Source organism: Doryrhamphus excisus, chromosome 7 (assembly GCF_030265055.1).
Source record: "Doryrhamphus excisus isolate RoL2022-K1 chromosome 7, RoL_Dexc_1.0, whole genome shotgun sequence".
Taxonomy (NCBI): domain Eukaryota; kingdom Metazoa; phylum Chordata; class Actinopteri; order Syngnathiformes; family Syngnathidae; genus Doryrhamphus; species Doryrhamphus excisus.
In genome coordinates, this window is record NC_080472.1 from 19,285,940 (window position 1) to 19,308,747 (window position 22,808).

The following is a 22,808-nucleotide window of genomic DNA, read 5'->3' on the forward strand; positions in this document are numbered from 1 at the left end:
TAAAATTATATTTAACAACAGAGGACCACTGTCATCAAATCTTTGACTAGCATTTTATCAGAAGCCATTAATTTTCTTGCCCTGAGCTCACTTTCAAAGATTTAACTAGTAAGAATAATTTTGACGCATTTGGAATGCCAAAAATGTACAAAATAAAAGCTATTTTGTTTAGTAGTTGTCGTGGAGAATGGTTGGGTGGCGCTATTGCGCCGTAAAACAGTTTGCCAACCACCATCAAAAGCGAAGAAGAGTCTAAACATGGCGGCAATCGGCAGTAGCCGTGTGGATCGCCTTAGCAACTCCAATCAAAACAAAACTTCTTTAACATCTCCGGAGAAAATCCGAGAACTTCTCAATGAGGGTGTCTCATCAGCGGGTACCGCTACCAACGGGTGAGTAGAACGAAAAACACAGAACCTTTTGATGCGACATTTTTGTTTATCCTATAAGTGAATAAGGCTAATTAGCTAGCAGCAGGGCAGTAATGAAACTCGCGTTTTCTTCAGATATGGACTGATTTTCGTATATGTTGTACATTTTGACTATGAGTTATTTAAAATGTAATTACATAAGTGTTTGTGTAGCTGAACTAATCATGTTATCGCGCCTGCCCATGCTTGCAAATGTCAAGTAGGCGCTGACGGATGCACTGTTAAAGCTAAGATTAGAAACAGTAGGGTTGCTATTTGCAGTAGCTGTTGACATGGTGTATTTTTCTTTGACTAATAAAACTATGGGTATTAATTGCATTGTGCATTTTGCTTTTTTTATTGTAGTGATCAAGGAGATTCAAAAGTCTCTGATGTGAAGAGCAACACTCAAGCACCTTGTGAGGCAACGAACAAAGAAGCCTTCTTCAGCAGAGTGCAGTCCTACTCAATATCCTTTTGTTGCAAATTATATATTATACATTGTTCCTGCAGTGCAATCACTGGTTTTCCTTAGTGTTGCACTGTTTGAAATGGGCCGGTAAACCCCGTGCGCTTTCCCCTCTGATGTGTGCCCGCTATGGCTGGATCAACATCTCCCACGACATGCTCAAGTGCTCCAGCTGCCAGGCATTCCTCTGTGCATCGCTCCAACTGACATTAGACTTTGAAAAATGTAAGCCCCGAATATTAGACTTGTGTTCCACGACTTGGTTACGTGCTCCAATTTCCAAGCCTTTTTCTGTTCATCCACATTAATTTTTAAGCCCCTACTCTAGGCATCACATATCCACGTATGGTTTTAATTCTGAGCTGGGACACATTTCTCCTTTAATTTAGATGAATCTCGCATTGCGGAGCTATCCAGACAGCTTCAGACCAAACATGAGAAGTTTTGTCCCTGGCCAGACTTTCCATGTCCAGGTAAAAGCACTCGCTTTTTATTTAAAAATGGCTTTTTAAGTCACTGCTTTATGGGCAATGTTGTCATGATTTCAGAGCGGTTGTGGATGGTGACAGCCGGAGAGCCATCAGAACTTTTGGCTGCTCTCATAGAGCGTTATCAGAGCGCATTGATGCTGGGGCAGCAGCTACCATCCATGAAGCCTGAGCTGCTCAAATCGATGGTGATAAAGCATAAACACGGCCATTGGAAAGGGCATGATGTTGCTAAAATGTTTAAATTTTTGTGCTTGTTCCAGTTTTTGACCGAGGATGTCGTTAGTGCGATATTGCTGCTGATGGAGGATGAACAAAAAAGAAAGGGAACCACATGCACAGAAGCGTTTGCAGTCCAAGTGGCAGCATGCATTGTGTCTCTCTGTGGCTGGGCTGCAAGGTGACTTCATGTTACAACACCCCCCCCCCTTGCTGCCTTTATTGATCGCCATTGTTTTTTTTTTTTACTAGCACGAGCACGCACACCACAAAGCTTCCCATTCTCACCTGCTCGTACTGTATGCGAAAAGTCGGCCTGTGGAATTTCCACCAGATGGAGGATGTTGGAGGCGACGCTGATACGTCAGGAAACACTGCAAGCTCTGCCACCCCTCTTCACTCCGCTGGCCTGGCTCCCATGCAGGAGGGTCAAGGGGACCAGTCGACTCCGCCCTCACCCACGCCACCTTCCACTCCGTGCCGCATGAAGCTGAGGAGCCAGGACTCATGTCGCACTGACCAGGCAAGCTTAAATTTGTGGTTTTAATCACACCCAACATGACAAGTGTGAACACACCCTTTTTAGTCCAGGGGTCTCAAACTCAATTGACCTGGGGGGCACTGGAGCTAGGGTCTGGGCAAGGTTGGGCCACATCAGGTTTTCCAAAAAAAAACAAAAAACGCATTTATTAAAAACAGAAAAATATACAAACTTTTTCAGTGCTTTGGTTCTGATTTTCTACAATAAAAGCTCTGATAAAACATTCCACTATTCTCAAATATCTTAGTTTTTATTTTTCTGCACAAAATAAGATGAAAAATAAATAAACAAATCAAGAATAAAGAAAATCAATCAATCAGTAATAAATACATATAATAATCATAATAAAACGGCAAATAATAAAAACTTAAGAAACCACATATAGTTGGTGGGTAGACAAATTATTTTTTTCAGATTAAAATTAACAAAACATTATTAGAGCCCTGTAGACATGACAAAACACGACTATAGTCACATTTATACTTTTTTTATTTACAACATATTGCGCAACTGCAGGGTCTTGAGACACATGTTAACTCGCAAACTAGAGAGCTAGCGACCTAAACGGTAGCCTTTAAGTTATTTCCTTTAAACTTAAATAGCCCAAAACTTACCACTTCCACACGGATAGGGAGGATAACTATTAACAGTAATTTAACCTTTAACATGAACATTAATCAAACGTAATAATTTTTTCTGGGTACATGATACCATACAGCATCCATATCAAACTTGCGCGGGCCGCACAAACATTAAACTTTCATATTAAGGCGGGGGCCTCAAACTAGTGTCCGGGACGCGTGTTTGAGATCCCTGCTTTAGTCTATATGACCCTGCCAATGTGCCCTGTAGTCTACCTTATGGATCTGACATGTCCGACAGGGTGAGGGCGTTCCTGTAGCTTTGAGAGCCCGAAGTAGAGACTCGCCCAGTCCTGTTGAGGAGCCCCCAAGTCCCTTAACGAGGGGCAAGAGGCCCGCAACACGTAGCCGGGGGCAAGGGGAGTGCGCCGGTTCCGACGCTGCCTCCTGCCTTCCCCTGGCATCTAAACGCCTGTGCCTCTCCTCGGCTGTAAGTACTAATATTAACATTTTAACACTCAGGAATCTCCAAACTGCATTAGTTCAAGTACTTGCTGTTTTTAGGATGACCTCGTGCACAAGAACGCATTTGACCCGCTAGCTCAGCACAGGGACTGGTGCCCCTGGCTGGCGGTCGGAAAGGAGAACGTGGATCCTCAGGCCAAACCCCTTTTCAGCGGGGGGCCAGCACCCCATCAGCAAGGCTGGAAGGCTGTCCTTGACCTCCTCGTGCCCGCAAAGAACACAGCGACTAGCGAGTCAACACAAGTAAGTCACTTGTACAATTTACCATGCTCGAAAAGGAGTAGGATGAGGCAGAATTTAGCCTGTTCACATAAAAGTAACAAGTTACCACAAATGAATAAATAGTATATAAGTACAGAAGTAAAACATTGGCACAATAACAGTTTTATTTGTAACACTCTCTTCTGTCTTTCCTCCCAGAATCCACCTGATCAATCTAAAAGGGTGTTTGCTATATTCCAGCAGTGGCAGGTATCTGCTCCATCTAAGTAGAACGTTTCCGCGCCGCTGCAATGACCAGCTGAGCAAGCGTATCAAGTATGCCATCGCTCTGCAGAGGACAACAAAACGAGCACATAAATGTTCGGAGGCAAGCGCTTTCACAACTATGTCAGTAATCCTCCATGTCGAGAAATCCCTGATAATGAGAAAGAGCCTAAAAGGCTCGATACTGGATGGGCGATGTTTACCTTTTAATATAATGTGGAATCGTGATGGCAGTGGTAGAATATCACCTGGAAGTGTGTGTGTGTGTGTGTGCGTGTGTGTGAGTGGTGAACTGATTTTTGCAGGAAAAGAACCGTGTGCCATCATCATTGAAACATGTTAGCTTGAGACTGCCTTGGCTTTTTTTTTCCCCTTCCTGTGACATCCCATTGCTTACATTGTCCTCACCAACCTGCATGTGTTGTTTAATAAAACATTCTTATGAAATATTTCCATTTTTTGTTTAATTGTGATTTTTTTTGCTGTTAATAAATGTCATAAAAATATGACTACAGTATACAAGATGTTCCACTAGTGAATTGTAAACACATTAATTTGAGTATTAAATGTAATAAGAAACAGGACCAGGAGACCCAAAATTGTCACAATATTAAAAACGGAAGCTTGCTGTTTGTATGATCGAAGGTTCAAAACCGCTTTCATGTCATGTATTGTCAGACGTCCACCCTGTCATGACCCCCTTAAAAGGGAAAAATCCAGTCAAAGGTTGCACACATTAATACAGGGACTTCACTTTTTTTTTAAAATTTTGTTTCTTCTTACATCTTTTCGGATACGTTGAATGGTGTAAATAAAAATATGTGATGTTCCGGAACGTAACTTGTTAAGCATGCCCAAAACCAGTAAACCATCTCATGCCATTTGTGACTTATGCTCCTGTTAAGTATTTTAACATATATTTTTTTATTGTAAACAAACAACAAAGTAACCTTTTCCTTCTGACATTCTGTTTAATGTTGATTTTAAAATATGCCATGAACCAATAAAAAGAGAATTGTAGGCCCTCAGCCAAACTGAATACGTTTTAAGATGTTATTACAATATATTATATGTTAATGCTGCCTTCACACCGCAAATGTGTGTAGATAAACCAGGGTTTTCTTTAAAGAATGTACTTTTATACTTAATTTATGAGATTAATTACAGTTATGATGAGTCAAACATTACTTCTAGATGTATCTAACGGAATACAACAAAGGAACGTCTGTCATGTTGCTGTATAACGTTGTCTGGTGTCCTCTGCTTGAAAAAACTACAGACATGTCCGTCGGCCGTGACGCTCGGTCGCGCATATATGACGTAGACGCGGAGGGATCCCAGCTTGTCAGAACCATGGCCAGGGCGCTGAGAGAGAGGCAGTGAACGCCAGTCAGTCAGTCGTCTTGTTTAAAACGTTCAGTTCGGCCATCGAGGAGGACGGAGACGCTCCAGCTGGGAAGCTCGTCATTATTTGCGGCCAAGCCAATGTTAACTTTCGGATAAGACACTTTTGCTAGACTCTGCTAGCGTGTCCGGGAGGGGGGGCTAGCTTTCCGTTGACCTGCCTGTGTTCCTGCGGTGGAAATAGCCAAAAATGTCGTCTCCAAGTCCTGGCAAAAGACGAATGGACACCGATGTGGTGAAACTGTATCCTTTTCTCAACATAACTCAACAACTCCACGGTCCCTTGGGGACACTTTTTGTCCTATTTGTGTATTTATGACGGGCACTGCTAATTCTGTATTGTCCACAGACACATAGAGCCTCCATTGTCAGTGACTAGTGTTTGTGTAAACAACATTTTGCTAGCACAGCCTTGGCTAGTTTGTGAAGCATTTACTAGATTATAAAGACAAGCTGACGATCTAATAGCACTCGTATCGTGTCTTACAATGATTAAATTAATGTAAAATGACGGTTTGTTTGGCTAAACTGGAACAAGATCGAGTAGATGCTAACGTTGTTGTTCAGCCTTGGATCCCCTTTTGCATGGGAGTTTCTTTGATGTTGTTTTTTGATGTTTAACTGGAACAAAACCACAAGGGTTCAAGGGCCAATCGTCTTGGCCTTGCATGTTGTCAACAATATCGGAGTCAGATTTGGCCCCTTTTTACACGTTGGCACATCAGCTTGTTTACATAATGCACGGCGGACGTCAGCTGAGACCCCTGCTGCTGTTGTCCTTTGCCCTTTACACTTCGAAAAAACGCATTTTTGTGTGTATTTTAAAACACACGCGTTAACCAACGGGGTTTTGTTAATGTGTTGCTTTTCGAGCAGCTGTCACTTGTGAAATGCTTGCATTGTAGTAGCTGCTGCTAGCTTAGCATGCTAGCGACCAGTTGGTTGCTTTTTCAACATCAAAATGGCCACCTGATCGTCAGAGGATCGCCCGACTCTAACTCGTGTGGCCTTTCTGCAAAACAAAACAATGCGAAAATAATGTACGGATTCGGTGAAATCATATCTAAAACAACAACGAAAGGTAAAGGTGCACGGCAGGTGTTACAGGGCCAACTTTGCACCGAGCTAGCTACTTGGCATTTGTGTGTGTGTTTGACTTCCTGTCACAACTGGAACTTTTTGTCTAAAATAATATGTTCTAGAACAGGGGTGTTCACACTTTGTCAGCCTGTGAGCTACTTGTAATATAAAATCTAACTTGTAAACTTTGAAACTACTCAATACTAATTAGTATTTCACATTACAAGTAGTAGTTAAAGTAGTTGATATTGTTCAAAGATGTTACACATACTAATTGTATGTGTTCATTATACACGGTTAATGGATTATGTCCAGTTAGCATTTGCTATTAATCCTTAGATGCATAAGTGGGTCAAAAATGACCCGGTCAGGTTGTTTTCTTGAAATATCTTTTGTAATGAATTTTTTTTATCATTTCATATTCCAGGTATTCCACATTTTTAACATACCTTTTATACATTTTAAGATTTTTTTGTTTGTGTGTTCCTACCCCAACCTTCCATAAGTGGGTCAAAAATATCCTGCATGCATTTTCTATGGAATCCAATAGGAACCTTTTGATTCTTATCAACGTTGGCTGTCAGGAATAATTTAACTGTAGACCACACAGACGAAATCAGAAGTGTCACCCCTCAGGAAGATTATTTTACACATAAAGTGCTAATACAACAAGTATTATCTTCATATAATATTGTGTATGTATGTTAGTATTATCAACAAATTAGCCTACTTTATAACTACATTACTGTATGTATTGTTGGGCATTACTCTTTTGTTTCCTCATCCATGCCTTGGCTGCGAGATACACAGCTGAAATGGGTCCTACAGATGCTGGATGAAATCATTCTTGTGTGGTCCTAAATATAATACTAAATATCATAGTGATTATTCCTAACCAAAATGGCAAAATTGGCATAAAAACGCATTGATTTTAGTATGGGTCATTTTTGACCCACTTATGGAAGAGTGTAGGGTCCAGTCACTCGTGCATCTAAGGGTTAAACATTACAGTTATAGAGGTAGGCCTCTTACCGCTGAGGTGGGTTATCCATAATCAAGATAATTAAAGATGAAAGTTGCATCTCTGTATGTATCTTAACACCACTTAATCTCCAGCGAGTCAGGTGGGGAGCTTTGTCACCTGACTGATGTCATATGACATGTACAAAGTGACATTTATGCAATCAATCCACACTACCTGTGCAGTCGACGTCATGGGCACCCCTGTTCTAGAAACACAGTTGGAACAAGCACTTATGTGTTACTGGCCAGAAAGCACAGGAGGGAGGTGCTTAGAACAGCTGATGGGATAACAAAAAAAAGCCGTGAGGAAGTAAGAGTTGTAAGAGTCAAGTGTTTACATCTATGCATTTAATTGTGTTAACAATAAACAAACATTTGTTTGGTAACACACGGGAAATGGAAAGGAGCATTTTTTTCTGACATGAAGGATCTTTGAATAGTGTTTTTGCCTAAAATCCCTTGATTTTGAGGGTCTGTTAGCATGCTCTTTTATTCATATTCCCAATCTTGAGTATTTTGCATTCGATCCTTAAAAACGGCGACAGTGCTCCTGCTTTTTTACAGTCCTTAAAAACAATAGCGGTCTAATCAAATTGAGGATCTTTGTAGTTTATCCATAAAAATAGCAGAGTGCTCCTGTCTAATAGATTTTTGGCAGTGCTTCCTTACAAACGACTCTTGACATATTGAAGGGCTTTGACTGCTTTTTGCAGTCATACTTAAAAACAGTCCTGGTCCTAATTGAGGATCTTTTTTTGTAGTTTATCCTTGAAAACATCAATGTTCCAGTCATATGGATCATCATCAAGCATTCTTGCAATAAGTAAAGAGTGAACTATGTTAAAAAAAATATTATTAGTTTAGCCAGTACAAAATCCAAACATGCACCCCCACTCCTGCTAATGCAAAAGACAGATTTCACTATGACCACCACCTGCTCACTTCTGTTAGCTAGCATGTGGGGGGGCTCGTTTGCTGAACATGGACCCCCCCCCTCCCCTTTTCTGGTGTAACCAAAACCCAGAACCTCCTCCTACCCTCCTCATGTAAGCTCATCGTCGAGATTTCATTTGCCACTGCCAAAGCCACCGGAGAGCCAGGAATCTGGAGCGAGGATGGTGAGGGAATTCCTGCAAACGAATGACCTCAGCCGGTCGTACGGCCGCTAGATTTAAGCGTCGGGCTTTGTCCTGAGCCCGGCTCCTGTGATACTGTAGTCATTCCAGTTGCATGACATCTCACTGATGTATAAATAGTATGGTTGACACACAACGTCCCCCAAGAGACTTTGAATTAGCATTGTCCTCCATTGGGCTAACCTTACGGTGTTTGTGTGACTAGCAGAAGCATGATGCACTTTTGCTAATATGTGATGCAACATTGCAAGCTCCTCCCGCCACACACTTTCTAGCAGTGAGCTGCTGGAATTCCAGCTCAGGTTGTCCACAAAGGACTTTTAAGCCTTTTGTGAATGTGAGCTCTTGTGGCGTCTGGGCTATGGAATTTGGTGCTAGAGAATAGAGAGGCGGAACACTTTTAACAGTCGTTAATATTCAGAAAAACGTGCTGCAAAAGTTGTTTTTCTGGGAATTGTTGAGGGAAAAGTGATGGTGGTGGTGAAAACAGGCTTGGCTTGGGCGTTGAGTACCTCAATCCGAGAGAATAAATGATTGGATCTTTCACCATTTCCTCAGTTTAGGGCTGTCCTGTCTAGTCTTTGAGCAAGAGAGCTAGAGAGTATCATATAGAGGATCTCTGACAAGCGATAAAAGCAGCAGAATGACTTGTAGGAGGATCTTTGACTAGAATTTTGATCCCTAAAAACAGCAGAGCATGCCTGAGCTGAGCTCTCCTGTCCTTAGATGGACCTTTTGAGTAGTCGAGTGTCATATAGAGGATCTCTGACAAGCGTTAAAAACAGCAGAACGAACGCCCCTGACTTGTAGGAGGATCTTTGACTAGAATTTTGATCCCTAAAAACAGCAGAGCATGCCTTAGCTGAGCTCTCTTGTCCTTAGATGGACCTTTTGAGTAGTAGAGTGTCAGAGAGAGGATCTGTGACAAGCGTTAAAAACAGCAGAACGAACGCCCCTGACTTGTAGGAGGATCTTTGACTAGAATTTTGATCCCTATAAACCGCACAGCATGCCTGTGGTGTAGACTGATGTTGTATTCTACCTTTCAGTCACCCTTGAAAATGATTGTTCAGGTTTTCTGTGAAGTATTTTGTATTCAGCACAGTGGTGAGTGGTCCAGGGCCAAGTGCTACCCCCTCCCTCCCAGTTGTGGCTGCTATCCATTTAAAAAAAAAAAATCCCTACAGGTGAGTCCAACCCCTCTGAAGCGTTCCCTTTATCCTTGATGTGAAGTGTCGATGCAGCGTTTTGCCCTCCAGTCTCATTTAGTCGCAGTCAGGGGTCAGTTTGTTTCTCGTTCCCGCCCCAGCTCCTCCCACTCTCTCCATAGGGTGAATGAGCTTCACGCACCCTCCACTTCGTTGTCACACTCCTGACACATGACATCCGGATAGCATCAGAAGCCTTTTGTTGTTTTGCATCCAAAGCCTCCACTCACAGGCTCCAAGAACCATTGAGACCACATTGGACCCCCTAGTTGTGGATTAGACCTGCCCCTCGTACTTAATTGTTCATTAATTTGCATATCTGAGACGGAGTAGGAGGTAGTGGTGATCATGATTGACAGATCTGTACTCGAAGTTCAGGTCTATGCCATTCTCAGACTGTAGGGGGTCCCACGACCCAAACGGTGACTCTTAACGCACGCATGGCTGAGTTCTCTTAGACTGAAGGTCCTCTCTTAGTTGTTTTTTTTTTTTTGGCACAACTGTTTGTATTCACCCACCGCTTGCCATTCACATACTGTTTCCATTGAAGCACAGCGCAATCATGACATGGCATACAGGCCTGCCGTCTTTTGTGTTATCTCATCGCTTCAGAATTCAGCCTTGTCAGCACTGTCACCACGTCAGTGTTGAAATTCTGCTTTGGGCTGTGTCACCATGGATTCAAAGCCCTGAGCCTTGATAATTAAAGTATATGTGATGTGTGCGTTTGTGCAGTATGTGCTTAACAACAGCACTTTTGTAATGCACGGAATCTAGTTTGGTTATTATCAGTAAATCCCTAAAAAAACAGTACAGCATTACTAATACAGAGCATCCTTGACAACTATTTTTATTTTCAGTTGATCCTCAAAAAGTGCTCCTGTAATATAGAGCAGCTTTGACTACTATTTTTCATTAGGTACCAAAAAACAGCAACGCTATTTTTTTTTTCAGTAGATTCTTAAAAAGAGGAGCTCAGCCATCCGGGAGGGGCGCCGCTTCTCCTTCGCATTGAGAGGAGTCAGTTGAGGTGGCTCGGGCATCTAGTCCGAATGCCTCCCGGACACCTCCCTGGTGAGGTGTTCTGGGCATGCCCACCCGGGAGAAAGGCAGACCGGGGCAGACCTAGGACATGCTGTAGGGATTATGTCTCACAGCTGGCCTGGGAACACCTTGGTGTCCTCTCGGTGGAGGTGGAGGAGGTGGCCGGGAAGTCTGGGCTTCCCTACTGTGACTGCTGCCCCCGCGACCCGGACCCGGATAAGCGGAGGAAAATGGATAGATAGATAGATTCTAAAAACAGCACAGCATTACCATTATAAGACTGATTTTGACTAGCATTTATTGCAGATCACTAAAATCAGGAGTGCTTCTGCAATATAGAATATATATCTTTGACCAGTATCAGGCATCTTTGACTTGTTTTTTCCAGAAGGTTCTTAAAAGCAGCGCAGTACTCCTACTATAGAGGATCTTTGACTACTATTTGTTTTTGCAGTAGGCCCTGAAAAACAGCATGTAGTTTTGAGCAGCTTTGACAAACATTTTTTAAGTCGATACCAAAAAACAGCAGTGTGATGAGTGACTTGCTATTTTTTTCCAGTAGGTCACCAGACAGGAACTTCTTCCAAACCTCTAATTAACAGCTACATTTGTTATGCTTGCACAGGCTGCGTTCATGCAGTCTGTGTGCCAATTCCTTTTAAATAGACTGTTGATTTAGCCGAAAAAAGCTGGAAGGAGGAGCGGCTGCCTTTTTGATTGCAGTGGGTGGGCTTTCATTTGTCACCCCCCCGACCAAGACAAAAGACGACGTCAGGTCTGTGCGACACTGCGGCTCGCATACATGGACGGGATCAAGCCGACTCCCATTAGCATGGTGACGCTATTATTGTAATAAATTGGGCTGAGAGTGCAAAATTTTTCGACTCAAAATTTGAAGACATCAGTGTGGCTTTGTAGACCTTCAGGATGTCCATTGATATGTAAAACCTCCCTGCGAGTTTGTTTTGCATGGGCCACGCATGCTGGTATCAGTTGATTTTGTCAGAGGGAGTGAAAGGCAGGCTTAAGAGGACAGACGGTCACAATTGGTGTTGATACCGAACTGTACAGTTTGTAGAACGACTAGTGGGGGAGCCGCACCGATTGTTCGGTATCAAGCGGATTAAATCCCAACTCTACCCGTTCTTCGCCCCCACCACCACCACTATCGGACGTCTGTTTTTTAGAGTGCTGTGAGGGGGCAGCTCAGGGCACAAAGTAGTAATCTGTTTAACTCGCATAAGGTAGCATTCCATAGCTGCACTGCATGTGTTTACATGCGAGGGCAATGCATTCTCACTCAGGTGGGGGCCGGGGGAGTCAGTTTTGTAGCTAATTCAACTGTGGCTTCAGTGCATTCTGCTTTGTTGTCCTACATGTTTCTTTGGGAAGGAGTGTCGCTTGCTGCTGTGTTTTTTTTGTTTTTTTTTTTGAAAGAGGAAGCTGTCACATGTTGGCAGACTGCTACAACACTTCCTGCTTTTCGTTAGCAAGGCCAAATGTTGTCGTTGCCGCAGACGGTGGCTGTCTTCCATCATCTTTTCAAAAAGCGTGCTTGGTGTTTGTCATTGTGGCAAGCCGGCTGCTGTAGAAACACTTGGGAATCTGTCCACTTTTCGCTTGGTTAGCACTGCTTGCTTGCACTCGCACAAGACCAGTGGTTCCCAAACTTTTTTTTTTTTGCACAGAGAAAATGATTTTCAGGTCCAAACATTTTCCACTGAGGGCCACGTAGTGAAAAATGGATGCAAGAGCCACTTTGATATTCTGTAAAGCAAAACATCTAAGCTAACAAGTTAGTCTGACTAGCGGTGGCTGTCTCTTGTGATCCTGTAGCCGGTGCATTATGGTGTAAACAAAGAATAATAGGAACGTAAAAGTGACTATGGAGTGTCATTTTATGTCCAGATGCTCTCTTGTTAAAAACTGCAAACAATAACTGCATATCAGCTTTGAGATATATGTGAAAAATCTTATTATTAGTATGAAGTTCAGACTTTGCTTTGTTTTTTCAAATTTCCCATGTATTTGAACTTTCTTCTAAAAACTTTTAACTCTTGTACTGTAAATTTACCACTTGTAAACCACTTTTATTTCCATATGTTTATGTTCTCATAATATAACTTTTTCCCGAACCAAAATTTCCAAAAATTACATTGTTATTTTGTTTAGTTTATAATATTAAAACTTTTTTAAAAAAATGAGGGGAAAAACATCTTTCAACTTGATACTACTAAAATTGTAATTTTAGGTTATTCTCATCAAATTACAACTTTTGGCTACTTTGGGCATCCCTGAATTAATATGACAACCATGACCATATTTAGGTGTACCACTTTCTTCTTAAATAATCTTTTAACTCTTGTACTGTAAGTTAACCATTTGTAATGTTATGCCTTTATTTCCGTATGTTTATGTTCGCATAATATAACTTTTTCCCGAACCAAAATTTCCAAAAATGACAGCGTCATTTTGTTTAGTTTTAAAAAAAAATGAGGGGAAAAACATCTTTCAACTTGATACTACTAAAATTGTAATTTTAGTTTATTCTCATCAAATTACAACTTTTGCTGTGAGATTACGTTGGGCATCCCTGAATTAATGTGACAACCATGGCCAAGTTAAGGTGTACCACAAGGCTCTTAATTGGGTCCAGTCTCTTTATAAATCTAAATTCTAATGTACTGCCCTGTACTGGAAACTCGTGTCACTTTTTAATTTCTGATGTGTGTGTTCAAGTGTTTGACTCCTCTCCTCTCAAAGCAGTGATGTCACATAGCCCGCTATCCATTGCTACCTTCGTTCCTCTTTGACAACTCTTCATGCCCTGGGTTAGCTGCTTTTGTTGGCTGACCTTAATTCTACCCTCCTCGCTTTCTATGCTGCTTTTCCCTGCTGGCTTTCCGGAGGGTTGCAGTCTCATTAGCTTCTTTGCTGTCCTTTTATGTTATTCACTAACCTGCCAATTGCTGCCTTTTTCCCTGCTGGGGGGAGCTCAGCCATGTCTTCCATTTTCAAAACATGTCAGCTGGTGGTCACAGCATTGCTCTGGAAGCGACTCTTCACATTGCTGTCGAACAGGGCAGTGTCGCTCCAATAGCGTGCTTTAATTTTCTGCAGTGAAAAATGTGCCGTGTCATTTTGATGACAAGACATTGACCCAAATAGCCGGTGATTTCAAATGAATGTGCCTACAGTCAACTAAAATGTGATGATCGGCCATGTGTGTTTTCCATACTTGGGATGAGGTTTGGGTTATTTTTAAAATGCTATGGACCGGAATAAAAACATGTCTACACCACAATTTGTAGCATATTTAGACTCAGCTTCTTTATGAGGTCGGAATTCAAGACAAATGTTTGTTACGACTAGCTAGCATGAAACTTATATAGAACAATCCTATGATAAATGGTGGTAACACAGCAGAGCTCTTTTACTCCTGAAGCACAATAGAGTAAAATAGCTCATCGTTGCCCACCGTGAAACTTGTGCTTCTGGTAGTAGTGGTTAGGCCAGCAGAGAAGACTTTGCTGGCCCTGACTCACACCACTGCAGTAATATTGATTCTGTGTACGTTAGCAAACGATGTGTGTGCATGCAAAGATAATGACACCCGTGCTAGCCACAGATTATGATTTATCTATACTAATCCAAGGTAAAGGGAGGGGGTGTAGCTTGGTGTACTGTATAACTGTTTATGTTAAGATGACATTAACATATCATAATAACTGTTAGCCCAGTCTAGCATATCATAATAACTGTCTATACGGACCCTTGAAAGTCCAAGCAGTAACACTGCCGTTCGCTTTTGCCAGAGCCTAAAATAACCCCCCTCCCCTTCCCCAGTTTGATTTAACCCTTAGGGCTGGGAGGTGGGGGGTCAGCGCTTAAAGCTAATGGGATACACGTAGGACCAGGACTGACAAGCCAGCTGCTACCATCTTGGAAGTGTCGTTGGTTTTTTTAATTCTGAATACCAAAAGAATGAAATATTAATTCATTCATTTTCTATCACTTATCCTCACAAGGGTTGCTGGAGCCTATCCCAGCTGTCTTCATGCGAAAGGCGGGGTACACCCTGGACTGGTGGCCAGCCAATCACAGGGCACAAATAGACAAACAACCATTCACACTCACATTCATACCTATGGACAATTTGGAGTCACCTATTATGTTTTTGGAATGTGGAATCAAACTCTCGGCCAGAATGAAATATATATAATACAAAAATAAGTCTTATTGTCTCACTAATATGTGCAGGTTGTTTATTTTTTGGTCCTTGACTGCCTGTTTAGCATTGAGAGCAAACATGAAGTCACCATCCTCAGCGGACTCAACGAATTTGTAGTGAAGTTTTTTGGACCACAGGGAAGTAAGTGAACCCCCACCAAAAATATTACATGTGTTATAGTTTGTTGGAAAAGGATCTCAAGCCGTGCAAACTGGAAGATGAAGAGCTTTTTATTGAATTCTTGTTTGTGTGTACAAAGGAAGTAAACCAGGCTTCAATACATACATACAAAAAAAAAACCTCATTTTGCCTTCAACATACAAGAAAAGTACAGTAATGTCCGCTTACAATTTGTTATTCTCACATTTAGCGCCGTACGAGGGCGGCGTGTGGAAGGTGCGAGTGGACCTCCCGGATAAATACCCTTTCAAATCACCATCAATAGGTACAAGGGCGCACGGCGCCTTCACACACACACACACAGACACGATGATTACTACCGTGTGAAACATCTTTTCATTAATATTTCTCTTGTTTTTCAGGATTCATGAACAAGATTTTTCATCCTAACATTGATGAAGCGTAAGTAGACAATCTCAGGACATTTTGTGTTCATGATGATGGAGCCCTTGTTGGCTGTGTTCCTTAGATGAATGCAAATGCAATGTTTGATCCCACATAAATGCATATTACATATGTAATGGTAATGGTTTAATTTCATTTGAACATGCATCAGATTACAATTGAATGCATCACATAATCAGTTCATAGTTCCACATGTCCAAAAGGAGTAGGAAGAAGCAAAGCTTATTAAATCCTACCCCTCCATCTGGTACTTTTACAATCAGTAACTGTTACATTTGTTCACTTCCTGCTTTCCTAATATAATTTTTTTATTTTTTAAATGTTTTAATGTATTTTATTAATTTTTTGTTTTTTATTTTTGTATTTATTTATATTTGTCACATGCCGAAGTAATGGTAATGGTTTTATTTCATTTGAACATGCATCAGATTACAATTGAATGCATCACATAATCAGTTCACAGTTCCACATGTCCAAAAAGGAGTAGGAAGAAGCAAAGCTTATTAAATCCTACCCCTCCATCTGGTACTTTTACAATCAGTAACTGTTACATTTGTTCACTTCCTGCTTTCCTAATATAATTTTTTATTTTTGTATTTATTTATTTGTTCACTTCCTGCTTTCCATAATAGTTTTTTTTTTATTTTGAATTTTTTAATTTTTTGTCCTGTACCAAAGTACGAGGTGATATGACCATACAATGACATTATGTATATATATATATATATATATATATATATATATATATATATATATATAGTAACATTTCAAATTCTAGTACAGTAATCCCTTGTTTATCGTGGTTAATTGGTTCCAGAGCCGACCGGTGATGAGTGAATTTCCTTCTAAATCCAATTTTTAACATGAATAAAGCCCTGTTGACTTGAACTAGCAGCCCTATAGTCAGCTTTACACCCATATAACCCAATCTAGTAGACATAATAAGAGACATCATATGGACTCATTAGGAAAGTTCCTTCTTGTCGGTATTGGCACGTGGCCTCACCCGTTGGGCGCATGAAGCATTCTTGTTTAGGCGCAAATGACAAAACTTGGCCGAGCTCTTTGTTGTTCCCGGCTCATTAATCCAGCGCTTAGACGACGCGAGGGACAGATCCGCTGAAGGACGCCACACTCCACGACGGCATGTGCTCACCACGACCCCGCGGACAAATGAAGGAGGAAAGACTTAAATGTTGAATCTATTCATGTTTGAGTCCGTGAAGTGTATCTGGAAGTGTATATGTACATTCATGTTTCCATACTTGTTTACACTTGACTCTTGTGTTGTAGGTCAGGAACGGTGTGTTTAGATGTCATTAACCAGACGTGGACGGCTCTTTATGGTGAGTATGCATCATAGAGGCGTGCGTCTGTGCGCTAATCTTCTTACTGAGGGGAGAGGTGAATACTAATGAGGCAACGCCCTCGCCTGGAAAGGTCAGAGGCCCTTTGACGGGGATGATTTAGTGGTAGTCAGCCATCTTTTATCCAAGGTCTCATTGTCTACTCTTTATCAGCAATTGTAAAGAAGAGGTCCCTTCTTAGTGCATTGGAAGCTTGTAGCATTGATGCTGGAATTGGACTTTAAACTGACGTTCTGTATGTCTGTAGCTTTACTGCTAATGAGTCGTGTTTGTCTCCGAGAAGCACGTTATTAATTTGTCCAAACTAATAAGACGCCATGTACCACATATATATATAAGATAACATTAAGGAGTGGGTACACCATCATGACCACAACAAAGTTTTTTTCCCTAATGTTGTCAATGCTAACATTTCTGGCTAGCAGTTTTCATGGTGAACACTAATGTTTCTAGTCTGGGTTCTCAAGGTGAACGCTAACATTTTCAGTTCCCCTGAGAACTGACAAGATGCTAACTTTTCAGTTAGCAGTTCTCACGGTGATTGCTAACGTTTTCAGTTCCCCTGAAAACTGAAAAGATGCTAATATTTTCAGTTAGCAGTTTCTCACGGTGGACGCTAACATTTTCAGTTAGCAGTTCTCACGGTGGACGCTAACATTTTCAGTTAGCAGTTTCTCACAGTGGACGCTAACATTTTCAGTTAGCAGTTCTCACGGTGAACGCTGACATTGAACGTTAGCTGTTCTCACGGTGAACGCTAACATTTTCAGTTCCCCATAGAACTGATAAGACGCTAACTTTTTCAGTTAGCAGTTCTCACGGTGATTGCTAACGTTTTCAGTTCCCCTGAAAACTGAAAAGATGCTAATATTTTCAGTTAGCAGTTTCTCACGGTGAACGCTAACATTTTCAGTTAGCAGTTCTCACGGTGAACGCTAACATTTTCAGTTAGCTGTTCTCACGGTGAACGCTAACAATTTCAGTTAGCAGTTCTCACGGTGAACGCTGACATTGAAAGTTAGCTGTTCTCACGGTGAACGCTAACATTGAAAATTGACTGTTCTCACGGTGAACGCTAACATTGAACGTTAGCTGTTCTCACGGCGAATGCTAACATTGAACGTTAGCTGTTCTCACGGCGAACGCTAACGTTTTCAGTTGGCAGTTCTCTCGGTGAACGCTAACGTTTTCAGTTGGCAGTTCTCTCGGTGAACGCTAACGTTTTCAGTTCCCTGGCGAACTGACAAGATGCTAACATTTTCAGTTATGCTAACGTTTTCAGTTAGCAGTTCTCACGGCGAACGCTAACGTTTTCAGTTAGCAGTTCTCACGGCGAACGCTAACGTTTTCAGTTAGCAGTTCTCACGGTTACAGATCCCACGTCTGCAGTTGACTGACAGCTAGATGTGTTGAAGATGTGTAGTGAAGCCTGTTTTATTTTTTATTTTATTTTTTTTTTAGACCTGACCAACATCTTTGAGTCGTTCCTGCCTCAGCTGCTGGCCTACCCCAACCCCATCGACCCTCTGAACGGAGACGCCGCCGCCATGTACCTGCACAGGCCAGAGGAGTACAAGCAGAAAATCAAAGGTTCGCACACGACAACCTAAGAGAGAGTTCCCCACCTTCTATCTCCTCCATTGAAGTATTTGTGTCTCCACAGAGTACATCCAGAAATATGCAACAGAGGAGGCGCTCAAGGAGCAAGAGGAAGGCGCCGGCGACTCCTCGTCCGAAAGCTCCATGTCCGACTTCTCCGAAGACGAGGCCCAGGACATGGAGTTGTAGTGGACCCCCCACCCCCATTCCCGACCCTCTCCATCTCCCTCCCCTTGATAAGCCCCGCCTCCTCCTCCTCCTCCTTTACAGAGACTATATTTGATTTCCTAACCAAGACAAAGCAGACTTATAATGTTCATATTTAAACACCTTTGATTTTTATTATTATTATTATTATTATTACTAAACAAGGATTTTTATGAATTATCTAGCGTGTAGCTCCCCTTTACCATCATCCCTGCATTTTCCCAGCAAGGTCTTTTTTGCTCCCTTGTGTGCGTCCATGGCTTCCAGGACGAGGCAAAGACAGTATTTGAGACGCACAATCACACACAGGGTACCGCGCAGGATAATATGAGCCCTCTTTTTTTTTCATTTTGAACAAAACACCTGAATGAACAACATGGCTCCCTTGGCTTGGGATTCTGTGTTTTTTTTTTCTCTCTCTCTTCAATACAAAAATGGCAGTCCAAATATATGAAGAGGACCCGAGTAGTTGCCTTGTGGACTTCCTCTTCCTCTTCAACGAAAAAGCAAATGGAGTACAAGAGCACATTTCTAAACTCCGCATCCTGTCATGTGACCCCTCCCTGGACAATCTTTGACAAGACTTTTGGGAAGCGAGCTAGCGCACATCCGACAAATAGATACTAGCGCTCACGGCTACGTAGTTAGTTAGCGTCTGTGGTGTGATGATATGTAAAAGATGCTACGTTTGTACAGGTGTTCCCTAGCCTAGTGTCACTTCCTTCAAGAGGCTCCTTTGGTTCTCTTTCTCCCATATCCAGTGTTCGTTTATCTTTTTCCAAGCCCCACTCAGGACACATAAGCTTCACAGAAGCTTCCGACAAACGTTGGAACCCGCCCACAATACCCATTCAGTCACTACTGGTGTAAAATTCATGAATTACACCATTTTTTTTTTTGGTAATCCAGATTGGAATTCTTGCTCTGTGCAGTATTGTGCTGGACTCTTGTAATCCAACATGAAAAAAAAATATTCTAAAGGATTTAAAAAAAAAAAAAAAAAAGACCGGGATATGCTAATTTGTGTCCTCTTGGAGGAAAAAAAAAAAGCAAACAAACGGCTCTTTTTGTTAAAACGCCTATAGGTTTTGCTTTTAAATGAAGCTTTGTGCACCTGCTGGGTAATAAAGTGATGGTATACTCAGCCTCGGACTGCAGTTTGCTGTGGAGAATTAACGTAAACGTGGAAAAAACACATTAGAATATCTTAATTCAAGATACATTTATTTACCAAATAAAACTCCTGGTTTAGAAGTGAATGATGGTGCCTTCAGGGGCCCCCGTTCGTTTCTCCCCAACGGTCTGTTGTGCTAGTGTGGATCCATTATCACACACAGCATGTTTTTCATTTTTAGACATTTACCCTCCGCCCCTTAAAAAAAAAAAAACATGCACATTTTGGTTTTATGAATTTTCACACCACGCCCCCTCTTTTATATATTTTATTTTTATTTCCATTTGCATTGTAAAGTTGGGCATGCTTTGTCAAAACAACAAAAAAAAGACAAATGCTCTCCATGAAATAGGCTTATAACCTCATAGTGGTGTAAAAAATACTGTTATAACTTCCTTTTTTAATAAAACATTCAATGTGTTTAAAGAGGCTTTTTGTCTTTTTCCATGGAGCCTTTTTTTTAGGTGACGTTGAACTTCCCCTTTTGGCCACTAGGTGTCAGTGTTTCTCTATGTACCCATTTGGAGGCCATACTAGAGGTTTGAATATGTGTAATTATTATTCTATGACATATTTGATTGAATACCAAATAATTGTATTACATCTGCTAGTATTGCTTTACATTGTTTTTGTTTATTTTTTATTTATATTATATTAATTTATAGGCACGGTGGTCGAGTGGTTAGCAAGCAGACCTCACAGCTAGGAGACAAGGGTTCAATTCCACCCTCGGCCATCTCTGTGTGGAGTTTTCTCCGGGTACTCCGGTTTCCTCCCACATTCCAAAAACATGCTAGGTTAATTGCTTAATACTCAGGCCACACAGCGAGGAGACCCGAGTTTGATTCCACATTCCAAAAACATATTTTAGGTGACTCCAAATTGTCCATAGGTATGAATGTGAGTGTGAATGGTTGTTTGTCTATGTTGTTTGTGCCCTGTGATTGGCTGGCTGTGATTGCCACTAGTCCAGGGTGCACCCCGCCTCTCGCCCAGAGACAGCTGGGATAGGCTCCAGCGCCCCCGCGACCCTCGTGAGGAAAAGCGGTAGAAAATGAATGAATATTAATTTATATGATTTTTTAAATTATTTATTTTTTTAAATTATTTATTTTTTATATAATGTATTTTTTAAATTAATTATATGAATTTATTTTAATTTTTAAATTATTTTCATTTTTATGTGAGGAAAAGCGGTAGAAAATGAATGAATATTAATTTATATTATTTTTTAATTATTTATTTTTTAATTATTTATTTGTATATAATGTATTTTTAAATTAATTATATGACTTTATTTTAATTTTTAAATTATTTTTTATTTTATTTTTTTGTATTTTCTGATTACTTTTTTCAATCTGATTAACTTGAACTCTATTGTCATTGGTACCCCTTTTAGGTGCAGTTTCAGCTTTTAGCCACAGAGTGGCGCCCTATGTGCAAAGTTTGAACATCAGCATGACACCAATAGTTGAAATGTGACATAAGGCAGTTTAATCCCCTCTCTTCCGGAAAAAAAATGTATTCTGTCGTTCTGTCACGCATAAATCTGCCGTATCTTCTGGTACATGACATCACTGATGCTTTTTGTATGTTTTTTTTAGTTTTTTTGTCGCTTACAGCTGCTAGTACTACTACTAATTACTTACACTTTACAGTACTATGCAATTAAGAATGAACTACAGGGGGTCGGTAGGTTGAAGTTGTTGATGTTGTCGTTTTCTACTTTATTTTGCAACAGGAGAAGGTCCAAATATGAGAAAGAAGTCTTAAAATGATGCAGCATATTGTGAAATGTAACCTAATGTAAACCACAAGGTATCTAGAATAGAGCCCTGGGGAACACCGCTCCTGTTTAAGACGATTCCAAGTCACTTTTCCGCCTTAGTACATTAAATAGTATTTATTTGTTTAGCTTTTTTTTGTATTTTAATTTGAGAAGAACGTCTCCTTCCACCGCATGAGGTGACGACGATGCTGAAGAGGCAACGCTGACCTCCAGAGGATCAGCAACACGAGACGAGCTCAATGAAATATTTAAAAGCCTTCGTTTTTATCCGCAGTGCAGGACGTCCATGACGTATATCGTGCCACGCCCTGATTGGTCTCGGTGGAGCCGGACGCCGGTTATGTGACCCACGCCGCTGCTGCTGCTGCTGTTGTTGCTGCTTCCTTTTAAGGTATGAGCCGCCGCCATGGAATCAATGGATCTATTGCGACGACGTACATTTTTAATGCATCTTCATAAGTGAAGAGTATCAAGTTGGGAGCGTGAAGGCTTTGTTGGCTTTATCAGCTCAGGTTCGGCTCGTGGAGGTCAAGTGGAGACGGGTCGTTACTAATTGATGACGCAGGTGCATCGTGCGTGGAAAAGACGTTCGACTATGTTGTTTTTTTGTTGGCAGAAATGGGATTAAAATCAATTGAGTTGACTTTTCTATTGTAGAACTTATCTGGCTTCTCTTTCATTCAATAATAATAATTATTATTATTATTAGAACGATCAGTCTTATTTTTTGACATTTTTTTATATGGTCCATTTGTTAATAAAATCTAGTGATTATTGTTATTCATGATTTTATCATATGATATAGTCATATAATCAATACTTACAAATTGACACAAAATTATAATATATAATATCTTTCACAATATAATATATATTAAAAAAAATTTCTCATAAACTTATGACTTTATTCCCGTAAATTTGCAAAAAAAATTCTTGTAAATGTACGACTTCATGTACGAATTTACGACTTTATTCTCGTACATTTATGACTTGTTTCTCGTAAATGTACGACTTTTTTTTCCTCGTAGATTTTTGAGAATAAAGTTGCTAATTATTATTAAATTATTAGTATTATTATTTAAATTTTATTAATTAAATTTATTATTAAATTTACAACTTTTTTTCTTTTTTTTTTTACAAGTTTATTATCAAAATCGTGCCGCACGGTGGTCTAGTGGTTAGCATGTTGGAAACAGGCATTATGTAACAACTATGTGACCTTCGCCCTTGGGCAAATGTAAT

The 22,808-nt window shown here is 40.8% G+C and overlaps 2 protein-coding genes across 2 annotated transcripts; both read left to right on the top strand.

Annotated features, from left to right (window-relative positions):
• Positions 1-225: 225 nt before the first annotated feature.
• Positions 226-4,662, top strand: zc3hc1 (zinc finger, C3HC-type containing 1). The gene is made up of 10 exons (XM_058077725.1): positions 226-392; positions 777-879; positions 954-1,104; positions 1,269-1,352; positions 1,428-1,555; positions 1,631-1,767; positions 1,839-2,109; positions 3,010-3,198; positions 3,273-3,476; positions 3,654-4,662. Exons 1-10 carry the CDS (start codon positions 259-261, stop codon positions 3,723-3,725), a joined length of 1,473 nt encoding a protein of 490 aa, XP_057933708.1. The 5' UTR covers positions 226-258; the 3' UTR covers positions 3,726-4,662.
• A 388-nt stretch (positions 4,663-5,050) lies between these two features.
• Positions 5,051-19,747, top strand: ube2h (ubiquitin-conjugating enzyme E2H (UBC8 homolog, yeast)). Its single transcript, XM_058078030.1, has 7 exons — positions 5,051-5,366; positions 14,910-14,986; positions 15,216-15,290; positions 15,388-15,427; positions 16,724-16,776; positions 18,259-18,387; positions 18,461-19,747. Exons 1-7 carry the CDS (start codon positions 5,314-5,316, stop codon positions 18,583-18,585), a joined length of 552 nt encoding a protein of 183 aa, XP_057934013.1. The 5' UTR covers positions 5,051-5,313; the 3' UTR covers positions 18,586-19,747.
• Positions 19,748-22,808: the final 3,061 nt, after the last annotated feature.

Coding starts and splice junctions, on each gene's coding strand:
- zc3hc1 (XM_058077725.1), top strand. CDS start 259: ATGGCGGCAATCGGCAGTAGCCGTGTGGATCGCCTTAGCAACTCCAAT. Junction 880..953: donor GCAGAGTGCAGTCCTACTCA/ATATCCTTTTGT, acceptor TTAGTGTTGCAC/TGTTTGAAATGGGCCGGTAA. Junction 2,110..3,009: donor ACTCATGTCGCACTGACCAG/GCAAGCTTAAAT, acceptor CATGTCCGACAG/GGTGAGGGCGTTCCTGTAGC.
- ube2h (XM_058078030.1), top strand. CDS start 5,314: ATGTCGTCTCCAAGTCCTGGCAAAAGACGAATGGACACCGATGTGGTG. Junction 5,367..14,909: donor GACACCGATGTGGTGAAACT/GTATCCTTTTCT, acceptor CTGCCTGTTTAG/CATTGAGAGCAAACATGAAG. Junction 15,428..16,723: donor CATCCTAACATTGATGAAGC/GTAAGTAGACAA, acceptor CTTGTGTTGTAG/GTCAGGAACGGTGTGTTTAG.